A 15,861-nucleotide genomic window follows, 5' to 3' on the forward strand; every position below is an offset into this window, starting at 1 on the left:
ATCCCAAATTTCAGCTGAAATGGTTGTTAAAGAGACTCTGGCTAGTAGCAGATTTCTCCGCTGTGTCATTTATTCCCTGGTAACTCAACATTTTTATTTTTTTAACAGTTTTGATTCAAGGGCAGTGAAGGGTTTATGTCCCAAAAAATGTTCACTCATTTTGATTTGTCCACTTTTAACTCGGCCAGCTCACAAGTTTATAACAATGGCACTGTCCTTTGTACGAGGGCTTTGCACATTTTTACTAATTAATTAATTTTTTTTTCATCAAAGATGTGAATACTGCTACTGTAACCAATCCTGTTATTGCATTGGGCGTTATAAGAACTTAGCTCAATATTTTCACTTCCCAATGCCACCATATGTTCCTGCTTGATACTTTTCACTCTGAATGATGAGGGGATGAACTTCAATGCTGATGTGACACACTAGCCACCTGCCTTGCAATTTCCCTTTCCTTTATATCATCTTTCTCTGTTCCCATACAGTGTTCATATTTTGTTTGGTTATCTTGTTTCATTTTCTTTTAAACCAACAGAATGGAAGATATTTCTAGAAGTAACTGAGTGGGACTCTAAGCATCAAATTTGCCAATTGATTGCTGTTTGCAAATGACAATGAGAGGTTTTGTTCTTTATCAAAGACAGACTAAAGACTCAAAACGTGATATCTATAATGGAGAGGTAATAACCACGCACAAAATTTGTAAGCTTTTTAAGACAGTGTTACCATGTAGATATGACATCACTTCTAGTTCTTCCATTTAGAAAAAAAAAAAAATCTTTCACAGTAGTAGTCCACATGACATTTGATAACAGCTGCCACTTTGTAAGGGGTGGCAGGATATTCCTTGTCCAACTCGAATGTTTCTAATGAAAGCAGTCAAAAGAAGTTGGCAACTGTTTGAATTGGAGAGGAGACTTTTCTTCAGAAGTCATCTTCTCTAAGCTAGCTGCCAAATAATTCCTATTCTATTTTACTGATCCTGTATTGTAATGAAAGTATTTGCCAAAAAGTAAGTTATTGGCATTTTTGTACTATTTATAAGAAAACAACAAAATACATTTGACTGGTGTATTTGTACTAGTCAATATGAAGTTGTGAGGTAATAAGTAATATATTTGTGTATAAAGTTTGTCCATTGTATGTGTATTCATAATGAGAGAGGGAGACAAAAATGAACACCCTTACTTGATCATGACCAACTTGTATACAAGAGACTTTTTAGCCTGAAGTGCCAGACATTATATTTACAGAGATTGTCTGCCTTCTCGAATAATTTTTGACATAAATCACTTTTTTTGTGTGTATTTTGATGATCTGAAAATGCTCTATTTGTAAGACGTGCAAGTATTTTCAGATACAAAAAATGCACTCTTGTTTTCTATGGTAGCAATTTTTTGATAAAAGGGCCTTTTTTCTCCTTGTAATGACCCCTTGCTTTTTTTTTTCTGTAGTCTTCATGGTGTAATGTTACGAACAACTGTAATGTTATTTTTCTTTGTCCTATTGAAAGATGAAGAAGCCCTAACTCTTGTCAAATTGGCAACGTCTGTGTTCATCATGCTGTCAATTTGGTTTGTCATGCAGCATTGTACTTGTCTAGGGATAAATTGAACCATCTCTATGTAGATGGCATTTGTCCTTTTTTGTCTTTAGTTTTGAATGTTGCTTTTTCTCATATGTATTTAAAGAGTAAGTACAAGAAATTCAGATACCCTGTAATGGCACATTTATTGTAAGTATTGCAGTGTAGTTATTTATTTTTAGCAATTTCCATGCCTAAAGACAAAACATGCTATACCATATGGTCATTTCATGCGAATATATCAGCATAGGACATCAGCTCTTGAAAGTAGATAAATTTTGCTCTCACTTTAGTTGCCTTATGAGTGGACTTTGTTGGTTTGAAGTTGAGTCCCAAAGGATATTTTAAGCCCAATGCCTTCATGATAATTAGTAATCAATTATCCATTGAAACAAAAATTATGAAACCAAGCACACTGTCCATTCCATGAGCCTTCTTTTACCTTTCTGTGTTACAGTTTACAAACTTGTAGGTCTTTTCCATTAAGTTTCATAACAGTTGCATTCATGTCTTCATGATTGACACAAATGTTAATTTGTGAAGACCTGAAGGATCAGTAATATCATTTAGCAAGTCTATCTCCTTTACAGTTGCACGCTGTTCACAGTCAGTACAAAACAACCTCATTTGAGGTGGAACTTCTTGGAAATTTTTAAAAATCAGTATTTGGTATCCAGTCATCTGTCATTCTGATATCTTCAAAATTTAAAGCAAGACTTTCCTTGTCTTTTTTCCCTCCCGATTGTTTAGGTAATATTGAGACATGACAATCCCGAGTCCAGTAATGGTACAATGCACCACTCTCACTCTTTCATTGCATACATCATGCACTCATCCAAAGTAGTAATTGGGGGATTTATCAGTGTTCTATTGTACAAAGGTATTCCATGCAACATTTTCACAGTTGGTATGTTCATAGTAGTAGTTGTAAACTAAGATGACATCTTGTACAAATGTTCCACAAAGTTCTCATGTAAGACCTCGATTTTGAAGCAGATATAGTAAAACTTCAGAAAAAATCAATTCATTCTACTTCAAGCACTTTTGTTTAGTTAGAGGAATATATGACTTTCCTCTATCATTTGTACCAAAACAGTTTTGCTTTCCCTTACCTGGTAATATGACAACAAACACTCATTGATATTCTTTATTATTTATATCTCTGTTTGATAATGTCATTATTGCTGTCCAGTCTCCACCATTTTTAACTGAAAATGTTGAACATTATCATGTAGACTTTGATTTAAATTTGTTTCATCCTGATATATGGACAAAACATAAATGTATTCATGTATAAATTGATGTAGATGTTAACAGACATTATATGTCTTTGGAGTACATCATACTTAGTCGGAGATGCTCATTATCAATGAAGAAAAATGCAAATGAATTTTAAGTTATGTATCACATTAAAAAAAAGAGAGAAATCTATATTTGATTTCACTATTCAGTCCTCAAATTTTCAAATGCATATCAACCATCAAAGAACTACAACATCCTTAACAAGGACACACGAGCTTTTCAATCCTATCAGTTTGATCTCACTGTACATTTTTGTCAACCCTGTTAGCCAACTAATTGGCAGATATCTCGCTGGCCATACACATTGAGGATTTTGTTTTGTTCATATCTGTTCATTGTCGCAATTGCTTGTCAAATTTTGTGGTAGCTGAACTGTAGGTGTATGTATTTGCCACTTTTTTTTTTTGTAATTGATGTTCTATACCTACATTTTGTAGTAGAGTGCTTATCATTTGTACTTCCCAGTGAGAATTTTTAAATAAAGATGTCAGAAAAAAAAAAATCAGTGTTTCCAGATCCGTCTCATTATATCAGACTGATAGTCCAACTCTGTACATGTGCAGTTACTGTGGTGATGCAGGGGTCACGTTCACATGGCAAGTTGTGCATCCTACTGATGATCTAATTGAAATGATGCCCAGGCATATTATTGTCTGATGAAGATGGTTTTGCTTGAGGCTTTACAGAGGCATTCCTGTGGAGTTCAGTAGGTTTGGACTGTGAAGCTGTCATTATTCTTCAAAGGCAGTGAGACATAGAGACATGAATGATCAAAGAATGCTGCTAGATGAGTTATTTTATGTGGCAGTGGCTGGTAGGGGTTGGTGTGATCATGGACCTACTACACACATGGACGTTCATCACTCGTTAATTAATTCTGCACCTGTTTCTGTCAAAAGCGTCACAAAAAAACATTTTGAAAATGCTTTCCTGCCTTGATCCAGTCTTTTCCACCAACAGCCAGCCTGAATAAAAACAAGATGGTGCTTTGAGAACTCTTAAAAACTACATGCGCAAAAGATGATAACTCTCTTAAATCTCACGGAAACTGCATGTGCAGTTGAAGTGTTTATTGGGAAATCGTTGCACATGCAAGTACTTGACAAGAGAAAGCAAATATTTAGGCAGGTTGACTGTTATTTGCAATCTTAATTTTTCCCATTTGTCGCACATTGTTCCAGAGTAAACATGGACAGTAACAGTAAACATACATGCTTACCATTCAGCAACATTAATTTTCATGCATAGCTGCAAGTGTCCGTTTCAATAATTGTCAATTTTGTGACACACAATTTGTCATGTTTTGAGGTGTGCTGCTCCCCATCATTGGTCAACCAAATAGACCGAAGTGAGCTAAATGTTTGGTAACTAATCAATGATCAATATGCAATACATTGTATAAAATGATAGGAATAATTGACTATGAAATTAAACAACTCTAAACCCACACAGTAACTAAAGCATGACAGTACAACTCAGAATAAGACATATAAGACATAAGAAATTTTATACAGTATCAATTCAATGACATTGCTTTGGCATAAAACAATGTATTTCATCTTCAAACACCACAATCATGTCAGAGTGCTATTTTGATCTATTCTATAGTAAGTCATATTACCAAAAGAAAGGAAAAAAACAACAACTTGTAATATCCTTATCCACCTGGTGCATGATATGTGATTTCATTTTTAACCTACCTCCTTCAAGACTGGCTGGAGCTGGCCTAGCCACTCCTGCTGAATGGGTGGGCAAAGGTGTGGATCTGGTAGCCATCCCAAATGCTTGGCTACTTCTGATGTTTATGAGGAGGGTGTCCTTAGAGACACCCTATGTCAAAGGTAGAGTTTCTGTCCCCCCAAATACTATACTAATCAACAAAATGAAATAATATATGTACTTTTCATCACTGACACGCATCTATTTCTATACAGTATCAGTTGTCTAATAGGCATATCCTTCCTGCAATAAGTCAAGCAACCCGAACCCCACACTTTAGGTTAACACTCTCGATCAAATGTCGTGCAAATGTATGCAAACTTTGGATGTAGGTATGGTGCTAGCTGCTACTGTAGAGCAAGATAGGCTGGGAAACAAGCCAGAAAAAGTATCACTTTGCACAACTCGATACCCAGGTACCATACTGCACACACAGATGCTGTGGTATATTATTACACTTAGAAACAATAGAATGAAGGGAATTCTAGTCAAATTTATTGTGACTTGAAAAAGCAACCCCCACCTACTGTGAGGCAGTAGCAACTCTGCTATGCCAGAACTTTATAAATATAAATTTTGTTGACAATATATTGTTATAATGACTTTAATCTTCTTTTTCTTCATATGACAAAATATGTTTGATACCATTTGCTGACTATTGCTAGTTACCTAGAGTAAACCACGAGGGGTCAGCATCTTTCGCTCATTTTTCTTGTGTGGGTAGGAAGGAGGACCATGTCACTGGGTTAACACCCTCCTCTTTGAATGAATGAAGTGAGATCTTTTACATGCACATATCCATATCCAGACTAACTCACACACAGAATCACCATTTAAAGTCCTATCCTAGGAACAATGTGTTTTGCCTCTTACTAGAGGGGGTGGTATGGTCAACAGTGCTCAGCTAGACTTGGAAATGAAACATGGGACTGAGAGGTAGACGCACTACCAACTGAGCCAAATCACCACCCTGTTACTTTAATTATAACTGTCTTGACATTTTTATCCTAATGATTTTTTTAAAACAAGGATGATAATGATAAAACGTAGTAAGAATTTGTTATGTAGCAAGACCCGCAAGTACAGAAACAATGATATTCTCTACACAGCTCACGAAAAATTTAAAAAGATGGAGAGATTGAGCATGTATCTATGCAAGATGAAAATGTTGACTTGCCTTAGTGCAGTTATTCTAATCTTTGTATAGTGTCATGAAATTTGAAAATGAAAATCTCTTCTTGAGCATTTAGGCTTCATCGTGGCATTTAGAAGCAACATGTCTTCTTCCAAAATCACCTAACACACTCAAAACTTTTTTTCGGAAGTTGTGAAAAATTGCTGTTATGAAAAGAATGTCTTTTGCTTTGTGGTCACACATTTTCCATGATCATGGCACTTCAAGCTGAATTCATGTGGGGGTGTGTTTGTCTTTTGACACTGTCTCATTGAGATCTCAAGGGGAAGCCTTTCAATTTACCAAAGTTAAAAGTGTATATCCCTCGGAAGTCCACTCCTGTGACTTTCCTGCAGGCAACCAGGAATCATCTAATGTACAGTAACCTACTTTGCAGGCTTCCACAAGATATGGTAAAAAATAAAAATAGCTTACTCCCATATTTCCCTTCTTGACAATGGTGACTCAATCCCTAATTATAGGTCTTGCCGAGTGTTGAGTAGTTAATCTGATTACATATTGTCATCTGTCACAAGACTGGAAATAAGCACAACCTATCGTGATAGATGAACAGATTATGGAGAACAGAGCATCAGTGAAAAGTGAGCACAGTTCATTGTGACCATTTATCAGCAACATCACCACTATTAAAGATATCCTAACAATCACAAGATTCCATTCGTGATAAAGAATTTCCACTGACAGGCAGTCAATACAGGCTTTGCTCTTCTCTGGTCAATTAGGCCCCCATTACCATGGTAATTAAGTTCTTCATATTCTTTGGAAGTCATCTCCCTCTCTTTCTGCCTATCTATCCATCTATCCATCTATCTATCTATCTATCCATCTATCCATCTATCTATCTATCCATCTATCCATCTATCTATCTATCCATCTGTCATTCATTTATTTGTCATTCTATCTGTCTTCGTGAAACTATTTTCAAACCATTTCAATCCATCTACATAATATACCTTATCTCTTTTTTTCTCATCATCTCTCTTATTCTCTTTTATCTATCAATAAATCTCTGTTTGCCTTCCTGTGTAGGTGCGCATGCACTTAGGCCTATATGCTGATATTTTTAGTATACATCTTTAGTCATCTTGTTTCTCTGTTTGTAAATCAGTTTATATAAATACAAAGCTACATGTGTCCAGTCATTCACCCTCATGTGACAGTGTAGCACATCAACATTGTTTTTGCTCTCCATCTACATGTCCTGTATAAATCTTTTATTCTATTTCCTCTTCAATACACATCTCATGTTTCTTCACATTTCCTGTATTCTTTTTCTTATATATACATGAGGTTTTATCGCAAAATGAGCTAACTCCATTCTTGTTGAGATATTTGTGATTAAACCTGCTAAAAAAACAAAGAAAATAATAAGAAAATAGAGGATATTTTCAATCATAACTTGTAGAATATTCCTTGTTATGTCACAAGTGAGGTATTACTGGAAAGCTTTAATTTTGCTATCTGATGATGGACTTACTTTGAAATGTTTAGAAATGGTGCTTAGCTCATTTTGCAATACAACCCTATATATATATATATATATATATATATATATATATATATATATATGTATGTATGTGTATATATATATATATATATATATGTATGTGTATATATATATATATATATATATATATATATATATATATATATATATATATATATATATATATATATATATATATATATATATATATATATATGTCGTTAATTCACAATCATGTGGTCAACTGAAAATAAAACATATCATATTTTAAACTGTTTCCAGTGCTTTAAACCATAAACTTGCAATGTAATACTCATGACTTATACCCTACATTTTCTTGTGCTGATCTTTATATATTACAAAATACCTGGAATTATACTGTCAATAGAATTTAAAATAACTTTTTTTTTTTTTTTTTTTTTTAGAATAGCTTCTTGCTCCTGGTTTTAATATTTTGTCCTTAATTCATTTTATTCTATGTCCATTTCATGATTTTCTTCCAATCATTCATCCTATCCCTAGGATCTTTTCCACTTTTTCACTTGACTTCTTTCCATTACGCATCACTCTTCATCAGCTTTTAATGTTCTTATCACTGCTCCTCGTGTCCCCTCTTTCTGTTTTCCCATTCCTTGTGTAAGCCTGCCTGCTCTCATTCCTCATCCTACCATGGAGCTACTGTAGCTCCATGGTCCTGCAGTCCTCCTCATACTCGGTGTTCACATGAAATCAATCGTTGTAGAGACGTCTTCACATACTAGAAGTCATGTAGCACCTTATGGCGTGTGTCTTAGCCGTGAAGACAACGGACGCCGTACCTGTGCTTTAAAAAAGAAGAAAAAAAAAGTCTTGAATTCGATACGACGTCACTCGCAGCAGAAGCGACCGCTCACGAGTTTTTAGAAAGCACACATAATGAAGTGCGTCCTCTTGTGATTACTTACCGTATAACTTTGCTGTAATAATGACCGATTTTAGTGAGAAGAACGGGTATTTCAAATCTTCATAGATGCTTTTCTAATCATTAATGCTATCACTAACCTTAAAGCAACATCAGAGTGTACCAGGATCAACCAAAAAAAAAACAACAACAAAACGTTTGATTCAATTTGTTCACAGACGCCATGATCAGCGCATAGAAAATAAATGCGAATTCCAACATCGTTATTAGGTTTGCATTTAATAATGTTCACGTTTTCTTGTACCTGCTTTTACCTGGGTCCAACTAAAACACATTGGCATAATTACCGTTCTCACGTCACTGTTTACTATTTTTCACCTCCCTGAGCCTGAAACGATGACGTAAATCAGTGACATTTAAGTTTTTCAACTTCTTATAAGTTGTATAACTTCAGAACCATAGAACATGAGTTTTTTGTTTGTTTGTTTGGTTTTTGAAAGCGCTATAATCACTCATCTTATAATTCACTTGTAGTAGCATGATAGCAAACGCAATAAAAAGCAGGGCATGTTGTGATCATGTCACAACCCTTCAATTTGTTTGAACAAAATACTGATGTAAATTCCTGTTTTTTGTCGATAACCTGTCATCTACCAACCCTTTCTCCGCAGTCAGTGCAAGGAGCTCATGACTGATGCCGCCACCACTATTTCATGATAACTCAAAATAAATGTTCAAACCCCGTCCATACTGTGCTTATTTCATGTTCGATTCTTTGACAACTTCCGCCATTCTACTTGTTTGATTTTCCCCGATAAATACTAGTAGCAGCAGGTCGACTCGAACATGAAGTGGCATTGATTGAACTATTACACAATATCGTTAAAAGTGCCTTATTTCGAAAGTTACTAGTAGTTAATACGAAAATAAAATAAGATTCGTTATTCCGAAGGTTCCTTTATCCAAAAATGAAATAAGTTTCATTATTCCGTCAGTACCTACGCATCTTCTTTTCATTTTGGGAATAACGAACCTTATTTCATTTTCAGATTAACAAGCCTTCTGAATAACGAAACTCATTTCATTTTCGGATTAACGAACATCAGAAGAACGGACCTTCGGAATAATGCTGCAATGTTAGGATTAACAAATACAATTTATTTTATATTAAGTATAGGGAATTTGTGTGTTTCGAAATAATGAATATCCTTCGGAATAACGAGCCTTAAATATTTTCCGATTAATGAACCTTCGGAAAAACAAACATCATCCCACCTATATCGGGATCGAATAGGATATGGGCCTCTTGCACGGAACTTAAGGGTAGGGAATCCCATTTGCATGCCTTAAATGAAGAGTTGTATAAATACAGTGGTATGTTGAAGAGAGTATCATTTTAGAAACTCCCATAAAGTATTGAAAGTGGAAGGTCACATTATTTTAATACATTCTTATTGACCGTTAGATTTTGAATTGAATTTTTTTCGGGGCTCACCGTAAATTCCAGTACATTACTATTGCTACCTTTGCAGACCCATGCACTGCATGTGTGTCCATCATGTATATTTTGTGAAGAAAGTTCATCAAAACTTACAAACATTTCTATATACATTCTTGCCACAAACTCTATATGTTATTACATCAGCTCTTATACTTTTAGATTTGTGTTTATAGATAAAAGATACAGAAGACTGCAACAAAAAGGCTTAAGTGTGGCTGACATACAGAACTACTGAGTAGTTGAGTTTTGTGCATTATTCAAATTGTAGATAACTGTTGACTTCCAAATTTCTCAGCAGTGGCCTAGACAAGTCCCCTGAGGTTCATATTTAATGTTTTGCTGCATTTTGGGAGGTCTGTAAAAGGTATCCCCTACCTTTAAGGTCCTTTTTGATGTAGACTGGTAGAAGCTGTTTTATGGCGTTGAAAAACATTGATGCATAAGTGTATAGAAGAGGGATTGATCATTGAAAGCGTATTATCTGGATCATCAAGAAGAGGGAAAAGCTGCTGAAAGGTAATATGCATCCCCATGAACATTTCACGAAGACGGCGGTAAACCAAAATTAGTTAAGTCTAGGATTAATTCAAGATCACAAGGAGTATAGGATATGCTCTCCGACGGAGGCAAATAAAGGAGAAAAGGACTGGTAATGTCTTTGATGATCCCATCATTCTACCACCGTTTGATAGATAAAACTAGAAATCATGCAACTTGAAATCAACTCACCTGTCTGTATGTTCATCTAACGTCAAGTCAGGTGGTATTCGTTATTCCGAAGGCAAATCCTTTGTTAATCCAAATGTTTGTTATTCAGAAACACAAATTCCCTATACCTATAGATTTTCGTTAATTCGAAAGTAAAATAAGGTTTGCCAATCCGAATATGTGGCGTTATTCCGAAGGTGCGTTATTCCGAAGGTTCGTTGATCCAAAAATGAAAAGAATGTGCGTTCTAAGAAACCTGGAATTAAGAACTTTATTCCGTTTTCGGATTAACGAACATTGGGAATAACGACCCCTCCCCCTTTTTTTCCATTTTTGGATTAACGAACTTTCGGAATAACGTACCTTATTTAATTTTCGGATTAATGGAACTCCGGAATAACGAACCTTATTTCATTTTCTTATTAACGAAACCAGGGAGGTGGAAGAACTATCCACCTCCCGGACGAAACTTCGGAATAACGAACCTTGATCATTTCGGATTAGCGAAACTATTCGGAATAAGAAGTTTCACCCGACTGTACAGTCAAATCAAGGAGGGATGTACTTCTTTGGTAAAATCAAACCGCTTGTCTCTGTAATAGGATGAAAGTCAATAATCTGATGCTGTGATTCAGCCTTCATCTAACCACCATCTAACGTCAAATCAACCCTCTTGTCTGTAAAAGGATGCAAAGTCAAAGTCTGAAGCTGTCATTAAGCCTTCACATTATCTTACCATTCTGTAACGTCAAATCAAGCCAATAATGTACAAGGATGCGGGGTTATATTGATCCAGCTTTTATCTATCATGATCATCTAACATCAAATCAACCCACCTGTCTGTATATAAGGATGCGAAGTCAAAGTCTGACGCTGTCATTCAGCCTCCACAATATCTTACCATCATCTATAATGGGTAACGTCGTTATATTCAACTCACCTGTTTTGTGATAGGATGAGACTGAAAGCAAATTGCAAAGTGTGACGCTGTGATCCAGCCATAATCATAATCTATATAACGTCAAATTAGCCCATTTCACCTGTAATCGAATGAGAATCAAGGTCTGACGCTGTGATCCACTCTGCGTCTAACCATCATCTATACTTCAAATCAATCCACATGCAACCTTTTGTCTGCAAAAGGATGCGGAGTCAGAATCTGATGCTGTGATCCAGGCTTGATAATGTATTACCATTACCTCACCACCATCTAAAACGTCATAATCAACTCGCCTGTCCCTAAAATAGAATGAGCGTCAATGTCTGATGCTGCGAGCCAGCCTTCATCTTACCATCATCTTCTGAAGGCAAATCAACCCACCTGTCCCTGTATGTGATAGGATGAGAGTCAAGGTCTGATGCTGTTATCCAGTCTTCATGACACTCTTTATGCCATCATCTAATTCCAAATCAACCCACCTGTCTGTCAAAGGGTATGATGCTGTGATCCAGCCTTCATCTTACCATCATCTAACGTCAAGTCAATACATCTGTCCGTAAAAGGATGCGGAGTTAAAGCAGGATGCTGAGATCAAGCCATCATTCTGATACCACCATCTCAAACAAGCAAGCATGATAATGGCGAGGACGGTGATGGCGATGCATGGTGGCGACAATGATTGCCATCATTCATTTTAGGACTGTGGTACAGAGGATTAGGTTCTTGACAAGAAGTTCTAATTTCAAACCAGAAATACGAAAACTTATACAATAGATGGTTTACATTGAATGTCACTATACCCTACCAGAGTACATGTCTTAAATACTGTTAAAAAAACTAAAACTTAGTGCAATTATTTACCGTTTAGCATATAGAATGTGGACTTTGACAGGTTGAAGGAAAAAAATGTAACTGTTTAGTTTCGCGTATACTCCTTCGGAACATTATACCGGTACTAGTTCCACTGGAGAGATGAGCCTAACATCATAAGCATGTATGTGATTAAAAAATACACAGAAACATTATAGGTCCAATACTAGCAGTGGAAGAAAATACCTCATCCTATAGGCCTACACTTTATAAGAAAAATTGGTGCAACTCTGCACCTTTACCAGCAGTGTCGCACTGGAAGCACTTTTACGGGTGCAACTTTGTAATTTTCAGACCAGAAAGGTGCAAAATTGAACCTCTTCTTTAGAGCGTATCTCGAGGATCGACGCACTACACGCATCACCACGCGTGTGGCATCTTTGGTATACCCAGCCCTGCAAATTTAAGCTGATTGATGAATAGGCCTACCGGTAGGCCTCTTTGAGGTACGAGTGTTCATTTGTTTATTTATTTTTTGTCCTGCATCTGAGAGAGAAATTTAATAAAAAGGGAAACAACTATCACTCATAGATAGCATGCAGATATGGAAAATATACAACGTGTTCAACATTTTCCATTGTCGAGAGAAACGTGACATCGAGTATTGGCAACAGGTAGAGTTCACGGCAAAGTGGCCTGTGGTGAATCCCAACACTGCAAACCATGTCATTGCTAAAGTCATAAATACTAGAAATCCTTGCTTTCTGATGTGAATATAGGCCTATCTCTGTTACTATTGAACTGGGAAATACTGTAGAGTATAGATATATTGATCGCAAAACGATTGGATATTTGCAATTGAAATTGCTAAAAACAAAGAAAATTAGGATAACAGAATATGGGATATTTTTATCAGAATGTCAAAAATATTCCTTGTTATGTAACAAGTGCCGAGATATCACTCGAAAAGTTTACTTGCTCTATTTGATGATGAACTCTTATACCTGTACTAAAAATGGCGTTAATTAGGGTTAAACCCGTTTTACTCTTCATATTCACGAGATCATGCAAGTAGGCAACCGATGTCAGTTGAATAAATGAGGTTTGAGAACTAAATAAACACGTCTACTCCCTGCATAGAGTAAGCCAATGACAATGTCGACAAAATTACTTCATCAACGTTCAAAGCTGGAGAGGACACTTGAAGAAACTGACCCGTATTTTCAAGATTGGACCATGAGTCATAGCGGCTGGACAAAAGAATAGCAAGACGTTATTCTGCTTTTTTGCCTTACCGCCGGTTCTTGCATAGGTAGATAGATAACGCATGCTGTACAGTCATGCTGGTTGTGTTTTGCAGGAATGAGAAACAACGAAGGAGCATGCCGGATGAATGCTGGCTACGGGCAATGCTGCGCGACTGTGTAAGTAAACATTGCTTTTGTCGTAAATTTATGGTACTATATGCTCGTGCTACTCATATACCAGACTTGAAAGTTCTAATAATGAGCGAACTTTGTTGTTTGGACTGTTTCCAGCTTTTCTAGGATAGCAGTTTTATCGGAGGAAGTGCGAGAGCAGAGAGGTTACCTGTGGTAATATGAGTTCTGACAGGCAGGCTGCAGATGTGACGGCCGCGCCACAACCTGCTGCTGCTGCTGCAAGATCGGTCGACAGCAAGGATCTCCCCGGAAGTCGTAGGGGTGCGATTGGCAACATCGCCGCTGCATCATCGAGCTATGTGGTCACTTCTATTGGCGGCATGTTCAACAGGGTAACGGAATACTTTGAGATGCGACCTCTATCGCACTCATCTTCTTCTCAACCCATTGAGGGCGACGAATCATCTGACTTTGATGTCGATGAGTTCTTCGACCCTGTCGGCGATGACATGGTGCCCGAAATGAATGGTCACACTTCTGCATCGGCCCTTCAGCACCACAGTCCACAGCGAGGAATATTTGCAGGAATAAGCAATTACTTCCATCCGTGGAGGAAATACCAACCTGTTCCGACACAAGACAATGACAACAATAACAGAAGAAGGGACTCGTCCAGTGTGGATGGTGTGGAACATGGGGAATCATCATCCTTCCCATCATTTCAACATGATCATTTTTCAGAGCCCTATCCTCCGATCAATGAAAGGATTAATGGAGAAGGGGTGTATGTTGACGATGCCAATGCAGACATTGGTCAGGGACACAAATTTGTGCCAACACAACTTTTGAACATCATGACATGGTGTGATAAATGTGGAGAACTCATTTGGGGATTCTACAAACAGTGCCTTCGATGTACATGTAAGTAACGTTACACATAGATAAAAATGAAACCCTATTCAGTTTCTTATTTTCTATTCTTTCTTCTTCATCAAATAGAAAACATGTAATAATTCAATTTCTCATCATTGTAAATATATTCATGCATCTAGTTTCAAAGTCAATTCAACTAATTTAACTTAGAAGTGGAACACTCACAGAATAACCCACAGCTGTATACTGTTTAACAGTATATACAGGACCTACTTGTAATAGCTAGCCTATCTAAATGACGCACAGGTCTGAGTGCGTCAGTTGGAATTGTGTGCATAAGGTAACTATGGAATGCTTAACCCACGAGGCGAAGCTGAGTGGGTTTAGGCTAAATTCCATAGTTACCGCATGCACACTATATTCTGACTGACGCACGAAAAGACATAGTGCATCATCTGATTTATAGAATGGGTAATTTTCTTGCCAAAAACCCATTTTTCTATTGTGTTACCCGATCATGACAAAATTACTGGATGCTTTTCCTTTTGGCTTGGCATAGACGACCATGCATCAGTTTTTACTGGATGCACGGCCAGCCATGCATCAGCAAATACTGATGCATGGTTGTTTTAGCCAATAGGCGTCTCGTACTGAGTGCGCGAACACTTGCTTAGTGCGCGAACCATTGTTACAAGTACGCGTACTCTTGCTACAAGTGCGCGATAACATGTTTACCACTGTGACTCGGCGTGCGGCCAGTAAAAATCAACACATAGCTCTCGACCAATGAGATCGCAGGATTCTCGCTACCCATTCTATAATATGGTATTTGTCTAAAAAGGAACCTGATGTCTTACTGACTCAGTACAGTGCAGAGCATGTGTGATGTGGTGGGTGGGACATTCTGCAGTAGTTCAGAAATATCTGACATCTGTGCAGTGCGATTCCAGTTATCAAGAAATTGCTGTCCTATCGTTTGTTGTTTCTTTGTTTATCAACAAATAAGTAAGAGATGGTATATTGTTGTCAAAGTGAATATTCCTTTGTAGTTCATATCTCATGCCAGTTTGTTTAATTAGCTATTACATGACAGGTAGATACGTATCTGTACAGCATGCTTACTCTTGCATTGCATTATGGGATATGTAGTGCATTCTTGTATGTCATTATGAATGAGTGTAAACTTGATATGAACATTTGATGCAATATGATAGTATCTGTTCAAAGTGCAACATATTTAAGTTCATGCAAAAATCTGTAACTTAATTCAGTAAATCAAAAATGCAGTGCCATAGCATACAGATCTTCAACACGTGACGTCTCTTATGGTTTCCCAAATAAAACCATGAAAGATACTTTCCATGTTTATCAGGGGAGCTGGTACATCTCATATTAAAATGCACACACACACACACACACACACACAAACCTCCGATTACCGGGTATGGACTTCGAA

General features: G+C 36.9%; 2 protein-coding genes across 2 annotated transcripts in view; both read left to right on the forward strand.

Annotated features, from left to right (window-relative positions):
- The window catches only part of LOC140246225 (mitochondrial 10-formyltetrahydrofolate dehydrogenase-like), a 647,794-nt gene that overhangs the window by 562,421 nt on the left and 69,512 nt on the right, over positions 1-15,861 (forward strand). The window lies entirely within an intron of this gene.
- The window catches only part of LOC140246227 (ras association domain-containing protein 1-like), a 73,912-nt gene continuing 71,565 nt past the window's right edge, over positions 13,515-15,861 (forward strand). Inside the window, exons 1-2 of the mRNA XM_072325682.1 lie at positions 13,515-13,574; positions 13,689-14,453. Of these exons, the coding sequence (XP_072181783.1) occupies positions 13,751-14,453 (703 nt within the window). The 5' untranslated portion in view covers positions 13,515-13,574; positions 13,689-13,750. The remainder of the gene's footprint in view (positions 13,575-13,688; positions 14,454-15,861) is intronic.

This window comes from Diadema setosum, chromosome 2 (genome assembly GCF_964275005.1).
Source record: "Diadema setosum chromosome 2, eeDiaSeto1, whole genome shotgun sequence".
Classification (NCBI taxonomy): Eukaryota; Metazoa; Echinodermata; class Echinoidea; order Diadematoida; family Diadematidae; genus Diadema; species Diadema setosum.